Source organism: Stegostoma tigrinum, chromosome 22, assembly GCF_030684315.1.
Source record: "Stegostoma tigrinum isolate sSteTig4 chromosome 22, sSteTig4.hap1, whole genome shotgun sequence".
Taxonomy (NCBI): domain Eukaryota; kingdom Metazoa; phylum Chordata; class Chondrichthyes; order Orectolobiformes; family Stegostomatidae; genus Stegostoma; species Stegostoma tigrinum.
In genome coordinates this window covers 33,766,876-33,788,740 of record NC_081375.1, presented here as the reverse complement: position 1 = coordinate 33,788,740, position 21,865 = coordinate 33,766,876, and the positions used below count along the sequence as shown (strand labels likewise).

General features: G+C 38.7%; 1 protein-coding gene across 8 annotated transcripts in view; it reads left to right on the top strand.

Annotated features, from left to right (window-relative positions):
- The window catches only part of LOC125463594 (septin-9-like), a 258,165-nt gene that overhangs the window by 137,963 nt on the left and 98,337 nt on the right, over window positions 1-21,865 (top strand). For 6 of the 8 annotated variants that reach the window (XM_048555035.2, XM_048555034.2, XM_048555039.2 and 3 more), the window contains one exon: window positions 888-923. The exons of 1 other annotated variant lie outside the window; for it this stretch is intronic. In XM_048555035.2, coding sequence (XP_048410992.1) covers window positions 888-923 — 36 coding nt within the window. Of the gene's footprint in view, window positions 1-887; window positions 924-20,267; window positions 20,382-21,865 lie in introns of those variants that run through there. One more of the 8 variants, XM_048555040.2, reaches the window with a different exon arrangement.

Genomic DNA, 21,865 nt, shown 5'->3' with positions numbered 1-21,865 from the left:
CTGTGTAGTTTTAGCTGTGAATACCCACCCCCAGTCAACTTTTGAAAGTTCTTGCCTAATACCGTCAACATCGGCGTTCCTCCAATTTAGACCTTTTTAACTTTTAGATCAGGTCCATCCTTTTCCATTGCTATTTTAAAACTAATCCAGTTTAATCACTGGCTCCAAAGTGCTCCCCTACTAATGCCTCAGTCACTTGTCCTGTCTTATTTCCCAAGCGAAGGTCAAGTTTTGCTGGACTGATGGAATATTTTTAAGACAGAGGTAGATTGAGTCACTTGTTGGTCAAGATCTGTGGTTAACGAGGGGTAGGCAGGAAAGTGGAGTTGAGACCACAGTTCAATCATTATCTTATTGAATGATGGAACAGGCTTAGCATGCCCAATAACCTACCCTTTCTAGTTTGTACATTGTGTTGGACTCAAGTGGTTCAATCACTTAAATACCCTTATACACACCATATTGAAGTTTATTGAATGCTACATTGTGATGCAGTTAAATTTTCATTTTGCTTTGCTTTAGAAGGCCTGAGCCAAACTACATTTTGCTCAAAATCACATCTTTTGTAAACTCTGTTGGAAAATAAGTTAATCGTGCTGTTTTACTGCACATCTTTATCGATGGAATGAACGCACTGTTCAGGCTAAGTTTGGTTTTGTTGCCAGGCAGCCAAACTAACTTGTTCAATCACCACAAACCTCGATCTACTCGAACATTTCCTCCTTGCAATTTACTGCATTTGTTTATAATTTAGAGTTGTAGTTAATTGGTTTTAGTATTTTGCGTCTTTTCAATTAAATACTTTCTTCAAAGGTGTGTAAAGTGCTGATTTCTTGGTCTGTGAATACAATTAAAAAGGTTTAATATCCTTATGCTTTATGTTTTAGGAATCCACATAGCACGCACCTTGAGCTTTGGCTGCAGTAAGTAACTTATCATCCAAATCTCTGCCCAACAAATGTAGAAATAATGAACTTCATCTTTCCCTTGGCTGCTAAACTGCATACTTTTACTCTCTGTAGATTTAAAGGCTGTTTAAAGACTGGTTGCAATCAAATTTTAATAAACATTTTCTTTTGCTCAAGTACATGTAATGGTGACAAAAGTGATAACGGATAGTATTGAAAGCTAAAACATTTCTTTTGTTTTACTTGTATAACAGGATCTCTGAAAATATATTAGCATTGAATTTATTTAATGGAGAAAAGACTCTGGGAAGAAGGAGCTATGAGTAATGAGTTCATCAACCAGGACTTTTCAATCGTAGTCGGTTCATGAAGGGACCTCTTGTAGACAGAACTAAATAAATTAACTAGATTGAAGGTAGCTACTTTGGGCAGCAGAACAGGAAGGCCCAAACTTGAGTTCTGGGGGTAAATTTTACCTTCTGGCAAATGTCCTATCTGCATTATGAAAGAAAGTTTGGCAAGGGGAACGTGCTAGGACTCTCAGGAAGTGTTTGAATACTATAATAAGATGGCTGTGTACATATGATAGGGAAATGAGATTGAAGGAGTTGATGATGAACGTTGTATTAAGTGTCAATCTTGTGATAGCTTATTTGTTTTCTAAATATAGTAGGGTGAGTTTCAATTATCAAGTTGGATCCATGCCATTCAGTAAGGCAGGAAGCAAGACACTCTCACCGTGGGTAAAGTTTATCAACTATACAGCCATGCAGCTCCTCCGCACACCAGTTCTGCGTGTTCTTGCTTTGGTTAATCAATTTGAAAATCACCTACTTAATTACTTGAAATATGAAGATTCCCTTCATCTTTGTTTCCACATGTTTAAATCCATTTATAATTTTTTGAGCAATGCTAATACAAAATAATTGTTTATTTTTTGATATTCTGTATCTTCAACTTGGATGATTGGGAACAAAAGTGTGTACTTGTTAATATTCCATCCAATGCAATCAGCCTTCCATACTTAACTTGCTTTGAACAAAAAAAAGTTGATTGCAAAGTGACCCAAACACGTTGATTATTTTTGTTTCTTCTTAATTCCTCACAGAAGAAACATCCCTCTCCAAATATCTCTAATAATTTATTTGAGTAAGAACTTTAAGGAAGGGGGTGAAAAGTTGTCTAGGTAGGCAAGAATGCAGAATTGAGGTTGCAATCAGATCCGCTATGATTTTGTTGAATGGCAGAGCTGCTTTGGGGAACGAATGGCCAACTCTTGCTCCTATTCATATGTTTGTATTTAAACACTTTTTTGTGTGAAGTAAGATAATGACTGGTGTTTGCTTCAACCCACTTTATTTTGGAAAAATTTTGTTTCCAACATTTCCTTTTTGATTTTAGCAAGGTCAGCATTCAACCTTTATTCCCAGCTACATCCTACATTGAATGTACGTTATCACAAATACTGTAGTTATTCACACAACATTCAACGGGCAATCATTTCTTGTGTTTTGTATAAGAGTTTCTTTGGAATATTAGGCAAATGTACGTCTATCATAACTTCCACTAGCATCAATGTTTCAGCAGTTAAGGTGCTATTAACTGCTTTTTTAAATTCCTTGGCTTCCCAAGGCAATGGAAATTATTCACTGTACTTTCCTACCAAGAACATGATGAACCCTGTCATACTCGGGCATCTGGAAGATTAGCATGTGAAGCATTGCAACAAGGTATACACTAAAATGTGGACTGAGGACTTCCTAAAAACTATTGCCTTTTCATGTTTCGTATCCTTCTTTTTTGTCGATTCATTAATCGGATGAGGGAGTCTCTGGCTGGGCAGCACTTATTGCCCATTCCTAATTGCCTAGAGGGCTGTTTAAAGTCAACGTGTAGGTCTGGAGTCACATGTAGGCCAGGCCAGGTAAAGACATTAGTAAACCAGATGGGGTTTTCCAACAAGTGACAATGGATTGATGTCTCATTCAAAACTTTTTCGTAGACAGCCTACTCACTAATAAGCATATTTCACTTGATACAGTATCTGCATTGACAAGTGGTTTACCCCAGCTGTGTTAAAGGGAATCATTACTATTGTTAGTGATTTGCATATTGTCATCTTAAAATGGTGAGACCTCGCAATTTCCCTAACTTCGGTCTTTTTCTTTAATTTAAAGAATCTAAGTAACATGTTAACCAATCCATCCACACACTCTTAGACATGCATCCACTGTCCAAAACAGCACAATTAGTGAGTCTGCAGCATAACATAGCTGGGCTGAAACTTCTTGTAACTATTGCAATTCTCTCTGCCTGATCAGTATCACTATTTTCACCACTTAAAATTTCCATGTTGAGCATAATTTTTAAAGTCTTGTTATTTCCTTTTAGGTCAGTTCATCGTATGCTACTATTTCAAGTGGCACCTAAAACAATGGTCATAGCCCAAGCTTTCTTGGGATTTATCGTTCTGTTTATAGTTCTCCAATTCCTGCTAGCTGTTACAAACATACGAAATAGAAACATATTGCCTCTCAAACCTGTTCCGCCGTTCAATATGATCGTGGCTGATCATTTTTGACTTACGTATTGTAATTTTATTATAATTTCTGCTTCTAGTTAGGCACGAAAGTTAATCTAACTTTTCATTTGAAATATTCACTGATTTAAAGTTGTATAACCCATTATGAGGATTATTTTTCTGTTGATTTGTCTTAAAAGCATGACCCCAAATTTTAAAACAGTGCTCATAGTTCTGGACTGGCCCCTAAGAAGAAACGTCCTCTCCAAGCCTGTCTATCATTGCTGCATTTTAAGTTTCATGATTCTCTCTTTTTTTTTTCATTTTGGCCTGTATCTAGATGGTCTCATGTCATCATTAACATTGAATACTCTGTTTTTTGTATTGCTGCTGAATGTCCCAGGCCTCTGGGGATAAACATTTTCCCAGAATATTTTAAAGACTTCTGATATCAGATTTAAAAGTGTTTTTCCCCTTGAAAAACTAACTCCAGTTAATACCCGTACATCTCAGATGTCCTCGTCTTTCAAGGACCACAACTTCACTTCCGCAGTGGTCAAAACCACCTTCAACCACGTCTCCCGCATTTCCCACAACTCATCCCTCGCACCCTATCCCCGCAATAACAACCAAAACAGAACCCCCCTCGTCCTCACATACCACCCCACCAACTTCCGGATCCCACGCATCATCCTCCGACACTTCCGCCATCTACAATCAGACCCCACCACCAAAGACGTTTTTTTCCCTCCCCACCCTTGTCTGCCTTCCGGAGGGACCACTCTCTCCATGACTCCCTTGTCCGTTCCACTCTCCCCTCCAACCCCACCAACCCGGCACTTTTCCCTCCAACCCCAGGTGGTGCTACACCTGCCCCCACACCACTTCCCTCACCCACATCCCAGGTCCCAAGATGACTTTCCACTTCAAGCAGATGTTGACCTGCATCCCTTCAATGTGGTATGCTGCATCCGCTGTACACAGTGTGGCTTCCTCTACATTGGGGAAACCAAGCAGAGGTTTGGGGACCACTTTGCAGAACACCTACGCTCAGTTCGCAGTAAACAGCTGCACCTTCCAGTCATGACCATTTGAACTCCCGCTCCCATTCCTCAGACGACATGTCCATCATGGGCCTCCTGCAGTGCCATACTAATGCAGGAACAGCAACTCCTATTCTGCTAGGGAACCCTGCAGCCCAATGGTATCAATGTGGGTTTCACCAGCTTCAAAATCTCCCCTTCCCCCACCGCATCCCAAAACCAGCCCAGCTCGTCCCTGCCTCCCTAACCTGTTCTTCCTCTCCTCTATCCCCTCCTCCCACCTCAAGCCACACTCCCATTTCCCACCTACTAACCTCATTCCACCCCCTTGACTTGTCCATCCTCCCCGGACTGACCTATCCCCTCCCCACCTACACTCACCTTTGCTGACTCCATCCCCACCTCTTTAACTTGTCTGTCTCTTCTCCACCTATCTTCTCCTCTATCCAGCTTTGATCCGCCTCCCCTCCCCTCCCTATTTATTTCAGAACCCTCTTCCCCTCCCCCTCTCTGATGAAGGGTCTAGGCCTGAAACGTCAGCTTTCCTGCTCCTAAGATGCTGCTGGGCCTTATGTGTTCATCCAGCTCCACACCTTGTTACCTTGGATTCTCCAGCATCTGCAGTTCCTATTATCTCTAATCCTAGGATTCTGTCCAAGTTTGACACCTGCCATTGTCCAACAACTGGAAGGAAAACACAGAATCGGGAATCTTCAAACAGAATTTCTGCAATCTTGCATATCATTTTTTAAATACCTCTATATATTCTTTAATAGAATACCCGTACTGCTTTCTAAATTTATAAAGGTTTGGCCATACCCCAGTACATTTAACAAGTAATCTTTCTTCTAAAACTTGTCCATAAACATTAATAGAATTTTCAAGTCTTCCTCAGTATCCAGTTGTTGCGATTCCAGCTCTGAGAATACTTTGTACCTAATTCCACTTTTATTAGGAAGTAACATAGCCAAGCCCATGTCTTTTTTGATCTTGGTAAAGACATGACCCGCATTCACGTAACCAGATCAATTTTCCATTTAATTATTTCAGCTTTGGGGAAACATTAAACATTCATCCTCCAAGAATTTATGTTTGGTTTCAAACATTTTTCTTTGAAATGTCTGTAATTGTAATTGTAATTTTCTGTCTGAAAAGAGCTCTTGATTCCTAATCTTTTTTACACAGCCATCCTCTACTACCAGCATCAATTTATCAATTGGCTTGAATCTGAGACAGGAACCAGAACACCTTTGTGTTTATTATCTACTCAGTCTTACAGCTCCTTTCACACATTAAGCACACCTATCCTCCTGTGATTATTTAGTTGGTTAGATATAATGAACCTCAAATCACCTGCTTAGCTACCTGTTATATTAATATCAAAGCATCCAATTTTGTAACGTGTGGGTAATCTGCTCAACTTTTGTCTTTGTTTTAATGTGCAGCAACTTGAAGACTAATCCATGCGTTTGCATGGGAGCTTTCAGGTTGGCAGATGATCCAACATCCTGGAGGGAACATTGATTCTGTGTGGCTTAAATGCAGATCACTGACATCTACAGTCTACACTTGTAAATTTTACAAGTTCGAGTGAAATCACTATTAATTGCTGAAAAGAGAGAATTGCTATTGAAGCCTTTTATCTTGCGCTTATCAGGCCAAATGCAATGACGTCAAACTTGAAATGATACCAATTTATACAACAGGAGAAAAGGGTCTCTAGAAGTTGTAAAATGCCACTTCTGGCATTCTGGCATTCTGACATTCACCCTGAGGAACAATAGTCTTGTTTCTCATAATGTTCAAGTTTTCAGGCTCTGTAATACCAAGCAGCACTCAGTTTATTATTATGGATCTCAAAAAATAGCCAAAATAATGCTTCTCTGTGAGTTGAGTTTTCTTGTGTCACATGATTTTCCCCAGAAGCCTGTAGCCATCAATATGTAGAACAGATTCCTCTATGTATTGAAATTCTCATTTAATATTCTATCACTAAGATGTAAAAGGCATTATTAAACATTATTATTTATTCTCCTTTTGTTTTTGATTTAGTTCATTAACAGAGAAGGATTTTAAGGGCTACTGTATTGTCAATCTCCAAGCATACTTTGTAAACTAGCATGTAAGTAGCTGATGAAGTAACTTTTTTTTATTGAACAAATTCCTTCTTTCCATGACATAACTAAAAGAAGGAGAAAATCACAAGATAGATTTTTGGAAATCCAACAGTCTCCCTTAAGATGCATTTGTGTCATTCCCCGAAGCCACTCCAATTGTTTTTTTTGCCACAGCAACTTGAAAGCTTGATGACTCTAGCAAACGGCTGATAGTAAAGCTGCAGTTGCCAGCTGGATTGTCCAACCATATTAACAGAGAAAGCAATTTTGAAATGAAATACGACATTTTCAGCATGGGTTTGGAAAATGTTTGTGTCCAATTTAAAAGCATTTACTGCTGAATGCCATAAAGGGAGAGGAACAAAAAGCCAAAAGGGCAAGGATTCAGGATTCAAAAATGATCTAATTCACAAAGGACAGAAGTTTTAGATTTTTGGAAGCTTAAACATCATCTTGTAGGAAAACCATTTTTTCTTAAATACTCTGCTTTTCGTTTCAAAAGCTGGTTGAACAATACTAGTAAACTCTGACTAGATGTCAGTAGGTATTATCATATGTGAGTGATATTTAAACAGTTAAACATACTTGTAAAGCTATTCTAGCACTCTTCTCGTTTTACAGACATCACGGACTGGCAAAGAATTATGCTAAGTAGGTCGAGCTGTATTTTTCTTTATATCTGATGTGTTAGGAGATGTGTTTCTAACTGATGCTGTGATACCTCATTTGTATGCTGTTAATCTGATTTCCAATTCAGATGGTGCAGTTTAGTATCGGTCAACTCCAACCTTTCTTCATACCTTCTTGAGTGACTTGACTCTCTAATGGCAATTGATAGTTACAAAGCAAGCATTACCTTACTGACACTTCGGCATGTTTTTAGAGCAAACCTGAAAGTGTGTTTATGAAACATGGTAGAGACTTGTTCTTGTGGAATTGGATGTTTGCCCTAGGATCAAGTCTTGCGTTATCCAATGCGCAATTGAAAATCGCCAACAGAAAACATTTTGAATTTACAGTCTCCATTTTTGGAGCTTTACTACAGTTTGAGAATTGTATTAAAGCCATCAGGGCAGAAGTATTTATCACAATGCTTCAATCTTCACGTACGAGCAATCGTACACCTTTTGATCTCGGTGTTTCAAACGCTGTGGATTTTTGAAGAAAAAAAAATTGTTCTGAGTTTAGTAAATTGGAACTGAAAATATGTCCTACACCATGGACTTCATCTCCTCAGTACTTGGAGTAAGCCGCACTAAGACTGTACAAGTTTTGTTTACTTAGAAACTTGAAGATCCTTCTTTGATAAGGAAATTATGTTTGCTCTTTTTTATCATGCTAAGAAAATGTACTATTGTTGTATTATCTTTGAGCATTTGCTACACAGACGTCTGCACAGGCAGCCTGTTGTGTGTCCTGACTGTTCGATACCAGAAACTGTGACCAGGTATTTCCAGTTGATCTATACTGGTGAAAAGTGACTGCATCCATTCCAGCACTTGGCATTGATACTGGTATGCTGAGACCTGAAGGGGTGGTGCAGAATTATTGTCATATGTTTTATGGGTAATATGCATGCAGTTCTGCAATATTTTTGATTTCCTACAATTAGAAATTTGTTAGTGTCAAGGAGTAGGGCTCTGTGCACAACTTGTAATGTTTTCTTTAAACATTATAAACACGTTCTTACGATGTCTTCCAGCTATAAACTATTAGCTTTCTACCTTACCATGTATGTTTGTGTGAGCTTTGTATTATTACTATCATGTATATTTCAGTAAATTGGAATGTAAAGATTTAAATAGCAGTTCAATGAGATATTGTTTAGAGTGAAAGTAGCATTTTGCTGATTATTTTCTTGTTTGAATGATCATGTTTGTCTGTTTCAGCATCTTTCTTTTGCTGTTTTATTTCTCCAGTATATTGCATAGCAATGTTGTCTTTTTATTGTAATTTTTTTAAAAAAGAGAAGTTAAAATACAGGTACTGTAAACAAGATGCTACTTATTCTGCACTTGAGACATGTATGAATGGGCTCATAAATGACCTATAATATACTTTGCAACTGAAAGAAATTGTGGTTGCATCCCCTTGACTTTAATATGGATCATTGTTCCTCCTCCTCCCAATTCCATTTCTCCTCATCCAAACACATTGCTCCTTGATTTAATTAACAAGAAGTTTCCTTCTCTGGACTGATAATGTGTTATTCCCTCCCTGATGCCACTCTCTATTAATTGTGACTTGTGAGGCAGAAATTTCTACAGCTACAAGTTAAGCTTCTTTCGTCAGACATGCTGCATCTTTAATTCCCCTCGCCTGCAAACCCTTTTCAGTTTTCACTTGAACTGATACAGGTCAAATCTACCATAATACCTGCCTGCTGCTTTTCTAATACTGTAGCAACATTACAATTCACATCTCTAACTTTGTCACCTTAATGGCTGACTTATACAGTGTTGTGAAGTAGACTCCATTATCTGTCCTGCTTCTAAAAGCCTATCCTCATCTCTGTGAAACTTTTCTACTGCACCAGTGTGCATTTTATCTTTTCTGCCTTGCGGTCAGCATAGTGGCTCAATGGTTAGCCCTGCTGCCTCCCAGCACCAGGGACCCGGGTTTGATTCCAGCTTTGGGTGACTGTCTATGTGGAGTTTGCACATTCACCCTGTGTCTGCATAGCTTTCCTCGGGTCCCACAGTCCAAAGACGTGCAGGCTAGGTGGATTGGCTATGCTAAGTTTCCCAGGGATGTATAGGTTAAGTGGATTAGCCATGGAAATACAGGGTTACAGGGATAAGTTGGGGGTTGGTGGTGGGAGTGTCTGTCTCAGTGGGATGCTTTTCAGAGGGTCAGTGTGGATGTGTTGGGCCGAATGGCCTGTTTCCACACTGTAGGGATTCTGTTTCTCTATCACATGACCCAATCACCCAATTTTTCATCACTGCTAAAAATGGCAATGTGTTCATTTACAGTATTATTCAGGGTTGTCAAAGGAATTTCAGGCTACAATCGTGTGACTTCTCCACTCATTTTTGAAGTCATATCATTGTTTTTAGTTGTCTGAACCTTCAGTAATGTATCTTAACCCTACTTTCAGTTAACCCTACTTTGTGTTGACTGATTCTTTGTAAAGTTCAAGGGTTGCTTTGGTAAATGCAAAGAGTTATATAAGTCTTTTAAAAAGACACTGAAACTGTGCAATCAGATGTCTATTGTGTTGATCTATTTTGAGGATGATAAGGTTGCTTGAAGAACAATTCCTCAGGAAATTAAATGTATTAAGTAAGTTTGATACTTTGTATTGAACTAACATTTTCGTTGATATGTCCATTTTAATGTCATGCTTTATGCTGGAAAGTCTATTTAGAGTAAACTTAGTTGCATCATCATTTCTTGCTGACTCTGTTTTTTAAAAAAAACTCATTTTCTAGTGCAGTTAATCTTTGAGGGCACTTCCTGTTGTTGCACAGGTGCTTGCCAAGCCAGCATTGCAGCAATTAGCCCTCACTTTATAGTTGGGATTGTATTCCCGCACATCCTTACTTTTAAACGAACAAAGTTAAGTGTGACCTTGGTTACCATCCAGAACTGTGTAGATGGATTCTGTAGGACCTTCCTGATCATGAGAAAACAAACACACATTCTCCAAATACACACACTACTAAATTAAATGGTTTATTTTAAAATTAATTTTAAAAGTATGAAAGAAAAATGTAACTGGCTGCTTTATAGTATCGCGTCTTCAGAGTGACCCTGCTTCCTGAAACCCCTGCTCCAGGATCCTCCTGGTTGCTGCAGACCTTCTCTGCTCCTTAACCTTTTGAACTATTGTCTGTCTGTCATGTCTGATCCACCCTTTCATTGCTTCTTTCTCTTAGACTTCTGTTTCCGTTCAAATTCCATTCAATTCCATTCCAAGATCCAAACCCAGTTCGAAGCTTGAGCTCCGACATCATGAAAAGTCAAGTCCCAATGGCTCAAAGGTGCTGAGAATGGGGCCTTTATAATCCATGTCCCATTAAAATTGTCCCACTGGTTCCCTCTCCTGAACCTTTTGTAGTGAGCCAGGATGGAGAAGCATTTAAGGTTACTTGAGAAAAACATGATTTGTACAAGCCCCAGCAATCTGAAACATCAGCATTCCTTCCAAATCATCTGATATCTGCTTGTGGACTGAACCTGGATCTTGAATAGGAGCACTAGCTCAGCAGAGGGGAGCAGGGTCTGCTTGTGTTGGGGAGCCTCAGGAGGCTGCAACCCAGAGTGCAGCAGGCACCAGTCAGCTTGTGCTGGAAACAATTTAAAAAATAATCTCAGCACTCTACAAAATTACAGGTCCTGTTTAATTACTGATATTAAAGTGAAACAACATTAAATAGGGTAGCTTTAAACATTTACTTACTGTAAATCCATGTAATTTACATGGATTAATATGCATCAAAACCAGGGTCAAATGCTGATGCATTATGAAGATCAGTCATAAAAGTTTCTTAGGTACAATTTTCCAAGCAGGGCTTTCTTAACTGTGTGAGGAAATGCCTTTAGTTGAAGACTCCCGTAGATAATGGCGATGCTGAGGGAATGCTTATTTTTACTGTCAAATCAAATATGTCTGGGGCCAGCAGCGTTGGCAAACAATTAGAGGAGAAGGCTGTTGAAGTTTGCTTTTATTATAAAAATCGTAAAACTTTCTTGGATCATTCTTGAAAATGTCCAGAAGTGGAATGCTCTTTGAAATAAGTTGAAATTTCATATAGGAATTAAAAACATTCATGCAGAAAATGCACACAGACACACGCATATGGACAGAATGGGTTTTCACTTCTATCCAGCTTCCCCACATAAATAACTCATCAGAAAGAGAAATCCTGTCTGCATCAGTCTTGAGGGCTACAGAATTTGCAGATGTTTTCTTTTTTTCTTTAAATTGAATCAATCTTTTAAGTATGAAGATTGAAATATCGAATAATGGTATATTGCAGAGATGTGCTTATCTGTGGTAGGACAAGTTTTTGAGTTGACAAAAATGGGGACTCCTCAGACTTCATTTTTCAAGAGTACAGTAAGAGATATTGTTCATATACCATGTGTCGATTACCTGGAGCAAGTATCAGCATTTTTTAAAGTTTGGCAGTTTGTAGCAATTCTAATTATCAATAGCCACTTCATGATAGAGTTGCACAATGAAGTTTAGCTTAAGTTTGTACATTGTTTTGAAAATATTCTGGTCCCTCTAGGTACTGCTTGATTGTTAAGACAGACCAGGACCAAGGTTAAAGAGTTGAAATTTTAAGACCGTTTGGCCAATGCCTTCCATCAGTGGCTCTCAAAGATATTGATAATTATAATTGTGCTATGTGATTATAATCATTGAAAGAGGACAGTAAGTTTTTTTTTCCATCTGTTTCTACCTTTTTACTCACATTTAAAAATGTATTTTGTAATGCAAAGCGAAAATACAAATGTAACCGTGGAGGAAATGTTTGAAGAGCTTTTCAGTTAGATCTGATATTGATATGTTTGCAAACATTTTATTAAACTTCAATATTATCCTCCAATCAATCACAGCTAACAAGTAATTCTAAGGCTGTTTTGAAAACAGAAAAACATTCTAAAAAGGCCACAGGGCTATGGATTTATTAGGTCATTTTGTGTCCTGATCCTGGTAGGAATCATTGATCACTGGGATTCTATGCCTAGAATTTGGAAATGAATGAACCATTTTGGAATCTGGTCCTGAATTTCCTGATGCATGCTTGCCATACATAGCTGTGCAAATTTGCAAGGAATTTTTTTTCAAAAACAGCAGACATGAGAGAGCAGTCAATCTCTTTTTGGTTAAATACAAACACAGAACTGTGGATGATGTAAATCGGAAATGGTAGGAAAAGCACAGCAGGTCTGGCAGCATCACTGGAGAGAAATCAAAGTTCACATTTCAGGGCCAGTGACTGAACCCAAAATGTTAACTCTGCTTTCTCAACAGGTCTGGCAGCAACTGTGAAGGGGGGAAAAAAACAGTTAACATTTTTGGGTCCAGTGAGTCTTCCTCAGAATGGTGGGAGGAAAGTGGGGTCAGCATTTTAAAATGCTCTGACCCAGGAGTGAGTGTGCTATGAACTGAGCAAACCTCACAATTAAGTGGTTCTCTGGAACTAAGGTTAATGCCAATGCAATTAACATTTTATACAGTGTTGAAACTTTATTATGGGGGAGGAGATTGCAGGTTAAAGGCACTGGTCAAACTTTAATGATTTTCCTAGTGAGTTGTTGGAGTTATTGCATGAATTTCAAATGCATGTGACCTGCCCTCATAAATATACAACAATGTGGGTGTGAGAAATAACTACTTGTTTGTTTTTAATTTACTTGCCAAAGAAACTTCCTTTTTTGGTATATGATAAAGATTTCACAAGAATAAACTTAACTTTAGAGCCAAGTCATACTTTTCCCAAGAGAATCCTCATGAGGTCCCCCACCACCCACCCCCCAGCTCAAGGGCTTTCTATAAATGTGATCGGGAAACTTTTTTTTTCTATTATCTCCAAATAAAACTGTATACTTTTTGAGTAAAACAGTATATTGTGTTAGCATGCTTATCACTTTTAATTCAACACAATAATCCTTCAGATGAAATATGTATGATGATTAGTAAGGCTCAAGGATCTTTGCTATTACTGTTGCAATGTTGCCAAGAAAGCTGAATGCATGTGCTCATCAACTAGTGCGTCAGGATATCAACGATTAATTTTACTAGCACTGAGTAATACACATTTGGAATCAGAACATCAAGCATAGAGCAATACAGACAGGAACGGGCCCATAGTCTTGTGCAGAACATGATGCCAAGGTGAACTAATTCCTTCTGCTTGCCACTGGTCCCTATCCCTCCATTCTTTGCTTATTTGTGTGCTTATCTAAAAGCCCCTTAAATCCTCCTTCCGTATCTGCTTCCACCAGCACTCCAGCAACACATTCCAGACTCCTACCACTCTGTGTCTTTAAATAAAATATTGCCCCTCACATCTCCTTTTGAAATTTTCTCCCTCTTTATCTTAAATTCATGTGCTCTAATATTAGACTTTACCACTATGCATCTCATAATTTCATAGACTTGTATCAAGTCTCCCCTCAGTCTACAATGCGCCAAAGAAAAGAACCCTAGTTTTTTTCTAGCCTCTCTTTTTAGATCATACCCTCTAATCCTGGCAGCTTCCTGGTAAACCTCTTCTGCACCTTTCCGGTAACCCTCTTCGGCACCCTTCCAAAACCTACAGATCCTTCCTGTAATATGGTGACCAGAATGAAGTGCAGCCTAACAAATTAAATGACATGTTCAGAACATTTTCATGACTTTCTTCTTTCCAATAGAAAATAATCAGGTTTAGTACCCTGTTACATGTTCGTGAATATGCCTTTAGCTCTTTACTGATTTCACGTGTAATGCAGCCATCTTTTTTTGGATTACAAGTGGGCAAAAAAAATAGTATGAACAGAACTATATGAAACTGAGATAATGTGGTGTAAAGCTGGATGAACACAGCAGGCCGAGCAGGAAGGCTGGCGTTTGAGGCCTGGACCCTTCTTCAGAATAGGAGGGGGGGAAGGGGGTTCTGAAATAAATAGGGAGGGTGTGGGAGGCGGATAGAAGAGAAGATAAGTGGAGGGGAGACAAGATAGGTCAAAGAAGCAAGGATGGAGCCAGTAAATGTGAGTGTGGATGGGGAGTTACGGAGGGGATGGGTCACTCCAGGAAGGACGGATAGGCCAAGGGGTGCGATGAGATTAGTAAGTAGGAAATGAGGGTGGAGCTTGAGGTGGAAGGAGGGGATAGGCGGGAGGAAGGACAGGTTAGGGAGGTGGGGACCAGCTGGGCTGGTTTTGGGATGCGGTAGCGGGAGGAGATATTTTGAAGCTTGTGAAGTCCACATTGATACTATTGGGCTGTGGGGTTTCCAAGTGGAATATGAGTTGTTGTTCCTGCAACCTTTGGGTGACATCGTTGTGGCACTGCAGGAGGCCCAGGATGGGCATGTCGTCTGAGGAATGGGAGGGATATTTGAAATGCTCGTGACTGGGAGGTGCGGTTGTTTAGTGCGAATGAAGTGTAGGTGTTCTGCAAAGCAGTTCCCAAACCTCTGCTTGGTTTCCCCAATGTAGAGGAGGCCACAATGGGAACAGTGGATGCAGTATACCACATTGGCAGATGTGCAGGTGAACATCTGATTGATGTGGAAAGTCATCTTGGGGCCTGGGATGGGGGTGAAGGGGGTGGTATAGGGGCAGGTGTAGCACTTCCTGCGGTTGCAGGGAACAGTGCTGGGCGTGGTATATATGAAACTGAGATGGGTTATGTCTGCACTTCCAAATGAGACAACAGTATTCATTTTTCAGGATATTCCACATTAATTCTATTTTGGTATAATTTTCTGGCAATCACTTCAATTGGCTTGCTGATTTAGCTTTGACTTTGACTTTGGTTTGTGAAAGCTGCAGTGTTCCTGAAATCTCAGGAAGTTTGTTTGATAGTACTTGCAGCTTGAAAGTTGGATGCCACTGAGGCTTAAAGCCTGGAATTGAGTTTGTTGCCAACCTACTTTCTGATTTCAGTTAAAGCTGAAAATGTGGTCGAGATTTTGACTCGCTCGCTCCACCTCATTTGGTTAAAACCCATCTTTCTTTTTCATTCCAGTTATTCCACCATATAGATGAAAAAATTGCCAGTTAAACCCTTGGTAAAAGTTGACGCGAATATTTTTGACCTGTGCTGTAGTGTGATTACTCCAGTTGGCCTAATGGCCCAAATTAGAGAAGCTGAAAAATGAAGCCACGGTTTTTTGTGCTTGTGTTTTAATATTGAAGTATCCACTTATGTGGATCTCTCTTTAAAACAGAATAAAGGATCTTGTAGAATTTTGGTAATGCCCCTACATCTGTTCCAGGAGGTAGATGTTTAAATCCAACCTGCTCCGCAACTCTGAACTGGTTGATTCAAGTAGACAAAACAGGTAAAGAATTAATTGTGATGCTTTCCGTGATTGAACAATCAGATAGTGGTCATTATCTAGGCTTATGCACAAAGAATTGGCATGTAAAAGCCAAATGGTTTTGGCTTTAATCAAATCTGTAGCAAGATGTAAATCATCAGCAGGTGTTGAAAGAAATATAAAACACTTCTGTTAGTGTTCAAGCCAATTGACTTGTACTGTTTGAGCTCATCTATAATGATTACTTTTCTCGCCATTTTGTTCTGGATCAAAAAGATAATGATACAGAAGAAAATACCTGGGTATTTTTTTCAGTTACCTGCCTCACAAAGTGTATAACTAAGTTCAACTTAATCAGGGTGAGAGATTGAATGACTTTATGACCCTGGAGAAAGTTGTTCTATAGAACTGTTTTCCGGGGTGGTAGGGGTGGGGGAGGTGGGGAAATCTAGTATCATAGACTTAAAACTCCTTTTGAAGTTTCAACATGTTTGGAGATAATATTTTATGAAAAATCATAGTTCATTTTATTAAAGAGGTGACAGGTAACTAAAATTACTGAAGTTTTCAGCATATAGGCTGACCTTTTGCAATCTTAGGAAAAAATCCTCTCAAAATGGTTGTCAATCATTATGCAGAATGTAAAGGTGAAATGTCAGTGTCAGCAGTCATTATTTTAATGTTACCTGTATCTTGTGCACAAGTGGGTGTGTGTTAAACTCTCACGCAGCCTGGATTGTTAATTGGATTCCTTGTGCCCAGTTATACGGCACCAGTACGTAAAATACAGTTGTGGGAGCAGAATTGATTTGGGCTCTTAATGCCAGCAAATTAGACCATGGCTGAAATGGGGATTCAATAAATACAAAAAAAAAGTGATTTTTTTTGGAGGTGGAGTCTATTTGAGAGAAATGGGGTCTTATATTGCTGGTTAGTCGTAAGAGAATTTCTGGTAGTTCCCGGTCTCCATCGTCGTGCACTACCAATGGAAGCCGTATGATTAAAGGATAACATTTTCACATTGGCCAACCATTCCTCTTTGCCATCTCTCTCGGCAGAGAAATGTACCAGAGTGTTTAAGAAATTGACGTTTCCTTCTCCTGTCATGCACACTTCAAGTGGAGGGATAGTGATGATTTGGCAATGGGACCAAGTCAGTTCTGGATGATCTGCACATTAGCCAGGATAAGGAAGCTTTATCCTAAATGCAAAACAAATAATTCTGTAAAATCATTAATGCATCTATAAAAATTAGATTATAAATGAATGTCTGCTCATCAAATGCTTCTGTGGATCACAACAATTTCTGTCTCAAATTTTGTGATTCATGATCGCCTGCCTTTATAAATCTTTTGGCTTGCAGTAAGTACAGGAGATTATTCTCATGACCACAATTTCATTTCAATGTCATTGATTTTGATACAGTGAATAGGAACTTTGTCCAATGAGCATCTCATTGCAGGTGATTGATGCAAAAATTGTTACTCCATTACATAGAACATTACAGCACAGTACAGGCCCTTCGGCCCTCGATGTTGTGCCGACCTGTCATACCGATCTCAAGCCCATCTAACCTACACTATTCCATGTACGTCCATATGCTTGTCCAATGACGACTTAAATGTACCTAAAGTTGGCGAATCTACTACCGTTGCAGGCAATTTCCTGTCTAAATAATGGAAAAATGAACCCCTTTCTGAAAAACATGGAAGATTTTATACTATTACACTCTATTAGGTTTTTTTAAATTTTATCTATTATTATACTTATAAATCTACCTGTTGGCTTTATCCTGAATGCTAAGGCTTGACAATGTTGTATTTATGACGTTTTGGGAAAAGTCCCATTTAAGTTTTAAACATTGCTTTTACCTTCCACTGTTACACTGCATCATGTAAACCTCCTACATGGACATTGGTTGCAGTTCACAGGAAATATAGGCTGTTTTTATTTCCGAGCTGACTGTACATGACACGGAGGTTGGAATAAAGATCTAACTATAACTAAAACTTAAATTGGAGCAGGAGTAGGTTGTACAGTCAACATTCCCTCTAATTCTCTTTGTGTGTGGTCTGTTTATACTTTGGGATCTCTTAAGATTTCCCATATCTTAAAGGGATCAATAGTTGTGTTTGGCCTGTTTGTTACCTGCACACTCAGTTCTTCATTGTTATGTGATCTTCACTGCACTTGGACGTAACAGGTTAGATAGCTGATGCCTACTGTTCTTAGTTGCCTTTTTAGGTTTCAGTTATACAAGTATAATTAATTAGAATTATCTTCGTCTTTTGATTATTTTTGGTCTTGGTTTCCTATAGACTTGACTTTCCACCTTCTTTCTCATAAAGGGTAAATTGAAATGGATGACCATCCTGCTAGCACATCATTGGGAGCAAGTAACCGACAAGTTAGGCATGGTGCGGAGAAGCAACCCTAGAAATAACTAGATCAATGTATCTGTCGACTTTGTGATTTTAGATTCAGTGTTCTCCAAATAGTGATATTAGTGACCAGGAAATCAAGGTGCTGTTTTTGCTCAGGCCTTTTCTCATACTTCAGCCAAACTTAAACCCAACTGGTGCTATTGTAGACTGTCCAGTGCATCATTAATCATATTGGATCGTAGAGATGCAGTGGAGACCCTTCAGCCCACCAAGTCTGTGCAGGATCTCTGTAGAGCAATCCAGTCAGGACCATTCTTGTCAATGTTTGATGAATTAATACATTTAATCATTTCAAGAAAGTCAAAAAAAAACTTTTTTCCTAAGTGGAAATCATCCTTGTAACATTCTTTAATTCCCATCAGTTGTTCAAGTACAGGTTGTGATGTCATAGTTTTTAAAGAAAAATCATCTGAAAATGTAGTAGAGGCGGGTTCGATTGTGGCATCCAAGAAGGAATTAGATGATTATTTGAATAAAAATGATGTGCAAGGTGATTGGGAAAAAGGCAGGAAGATGGCACTAAGTCAATGCTCATTTCGGAGACCTAGTGCAGCTCTGTGAAAGCCTTAATAGAAGGTCCCTCAGTCACTTGCATCCATAGTTTACTATGGAGCACATCTCTGAGATTGATTGTGAATTATGAATGTTTATGGACCCCTCCATTTCCAAGGCAGCTTCATAGCAAATCGATTATAACAAGCCTTATTTGTAGCCCGCAGATTGAAATTATGGTCTATTTCGTATCTCTGGAAGACTTCTGTACATCTACAATTGATCTTGCAAGAAGTGACATGTAAATTTACTGTGTAATAAGACACAGAAGAAAATTTTTAACAGACTACTTGTTTCTTCGAGGATCAGTTAGTTTAGCTAAAGTAAATGATAGCTACAAAAATCTGAAATTTTGTCACTGATTGTTAAACATTTAACTAGCTCATGCATTGTCTATGCTTTGGGCTTGATTGTTTGGAGATATTGTGTGTTTAAATAAACTTTGGCTGAACTTTTGCCTTCATTAGGCTGTAAAGAAACTTTGACTTCTAGGGGGATGATAAAATACATCTGTCTTACCAGCCTCTGTTTGCAGATAAGCTGTGTTTGATTATCAATTAAAATGGCCTTGTCTATTTGACTCTGTAGTGAGCTAAGGAAAGTTGGACTGTTTTTGGTTCTTTATTAGTTACGCTACAGTAAATATAACATTTAATTACAAGCAGCGCCATGGGAGATCTTGCAGTTGTGAACACGCTTTAGTTTTAAAACTCTGGCATATTTTACTGTGCATAACTGAGTGGTTTTCTTGAACAGAAACCCTGGCCTAAAATCTTCACTCCTCTGAAGCTAGATTGCAGCTCCTTTGCTCTCTCATCAGAGGCCAATGATCTGGTCCTTTTAAAACCCTATCCTGTAGACTCTGCTCCCCAAAGTATTTAATCTTGCTATTTCCCTCCCTGCCTTTAAAAATAATCCTGAACACTCCTCCTCATTTGTTTTGTATGTTTACACAGAGGCAGATTCTTCCAAATCGATTCTGTCCAATAGCAGGAGGTAGGTCATCCTGTCCTTTAACTCACTGATGCTGATAAGGTTTCTCATTCTTGCCATTGTGAGATAATACCTTTCCTAACTCTGCTGAAAGTGCCCTTTATTGTTTTGAGAATATCCTTAACTATTTTAAATGTCAGATTTTCCAATTCTAAATCTTCATGTTGTACGGATTAAGTATAAGCACTTAGTGTATTTGCCAGTTATACACATGTACAACTTGTATAGCTTAGACTGCACTTTGAACTAGATTTTGTATCATTTGAGATGTTCTTGTATGAAAATTCAAATCTAGCAAGTTTTTGAATATAAAGGTGCCATCAATTTTCGACGACCTAGATCAATAATAATTTGTATGTAATTTTTAGTGGATGTGACTTGGTGCAGCTTCCTGTTAATTTTGGCAATTAATTTGAAGCCTGGCACTTTCAATCATATCAAATTTTTGAGCACCACTCACCCGAAGCCACAGAATAAGTTCAGACTGAATGTGTGTGAGAGCAACAAATGTTCTCATGCTTCACTGGTGCTGATCTGTAACTAATCATCAACATAGCTATGTCCCCTCCCCCTACTCCCACCCAGCCTTACAGAAACCAAGCTAAAACCTTAAACACAGAAAATCAATAGATAACGTGTCATAGATGCACTCTGCAAGATAAAATACCATGGAAAGTTTGTTCATGTTTGCTCTGATCTACAATTACTCACAGACCCTTTGTTTTCAACTGATTCTCAGGATACAACCACCTCAATGATTGTGGAAAATTAAAAACATGTTTCTGGCCTCTCTGAAACATTCGCTGGTCTTTTGTGAGTTTTCAATTTCTCTGAAAGTTGTACTCAGCTGCATTTTGGGGAGAATGTAAACAATTGATAGAATAATTGACTAACTTTAAAAAGGCCAAATGTACACTTGATATAAATGTAGTATTACCTTGGAAACTGCTGCTTAATTATCCCTTCTTATACTTGTGACCAGGGCACGTATCACATTAGAGGTATAAATGGTTTGTAAGATGTGGGGCAGAAATGAGTTACATGCACAAGTGTAGTATATTCCAATGTCTTTGTACGCTCACTTACAGGCCTCTCAGTCTGACTGCATCTTTCTGCTGAACTGCTAGTTAGAGTCTTGAATGCAGGGTTTCTGCAATTATGTTTACTGGCTTGATGGCTTGATAGTTAAAAGTTGACTTCCTCTGTTTAGAGGAGGACTGGTGTGCTTTTGTTGTGAAGGAGTTATTTGTACTGATTTCCGTGAGTGACGTTGAGTGTATTTCATTGATCAAATCTGAGAATAACTTGAAATCACTGGAATGATTTGTGGTTATGCTTTTAGGGGAAATTACCAGTTTTATAACTAGCAAGTGGTGAAGTTCAATTTGAAATGAATTCTAATTTCCAAATGGTTTATTGTAGATGGAAAGGCAAATGGGAGTGAGATACAAAATTAAAATCCAAACACTTTTTATTCTTTCAAAAGCAGGTGTATGGTACTTGAATTATTTATACCACATAAATTTAAAACTGCTGTGATAAATTGCTTTTTTTCTCAAATTTTCTCTCTACAACTAATGTCAAAGCTTTAAGGACATGCCTTCACCTACTGAGGAAGGAGAGGATACAGGTACTTGGGGAAATGTACAGCATGAAATGATAAAATGTTTCCTATCACCATATTAGTTTCCCCATCAAAATAGTCTCTAACTGTGTTGGTTAATTTCGCCACCATCTGAAGATCCTGCAATACAAATTTATTCCAGCAAGAAATTTGGAATATATGGCTTTGTCTTTAAATTCATCTTGCTTGAGCATCTCAGATTTTTCTGAGGTAAGTATTGATCATTACAGTGCTCTGACATGTACTGGAACAGTTGTTGAAACTCAGATAACACGGTGTGAAGCTGGATGAACACAGCAGGCCACGCAGCATCAGAGGAGTAGGAAAGCTTGACATTTCGAGTCAAGACCCTTTTCCACCTGAAATGTCAAACTTTCCTGCTCCTCTGCTGCTTGGCCTGCTGTGTTCATCTAGCTTCCCACCGTGTTATCTCAGATTCGCCTATATCGGCAGTTCCTACTATCTCTGTAACAATTGTTGCCTTCTAGCACATGTGCTTAGAATTTGGCTGCAGTTATTGTCAGTAATGTAGTAATCAGTAATAGAACCCAAAGCATTAACAATCATTTTACTGTATGCTGTGGACTTTCAAAATTAAAATTTTGATTGAATTCCCCCACCCCACATTGCAGTAGACTAGCTGTGATTGTATTAAATGGCAGAGCAGGCTTGA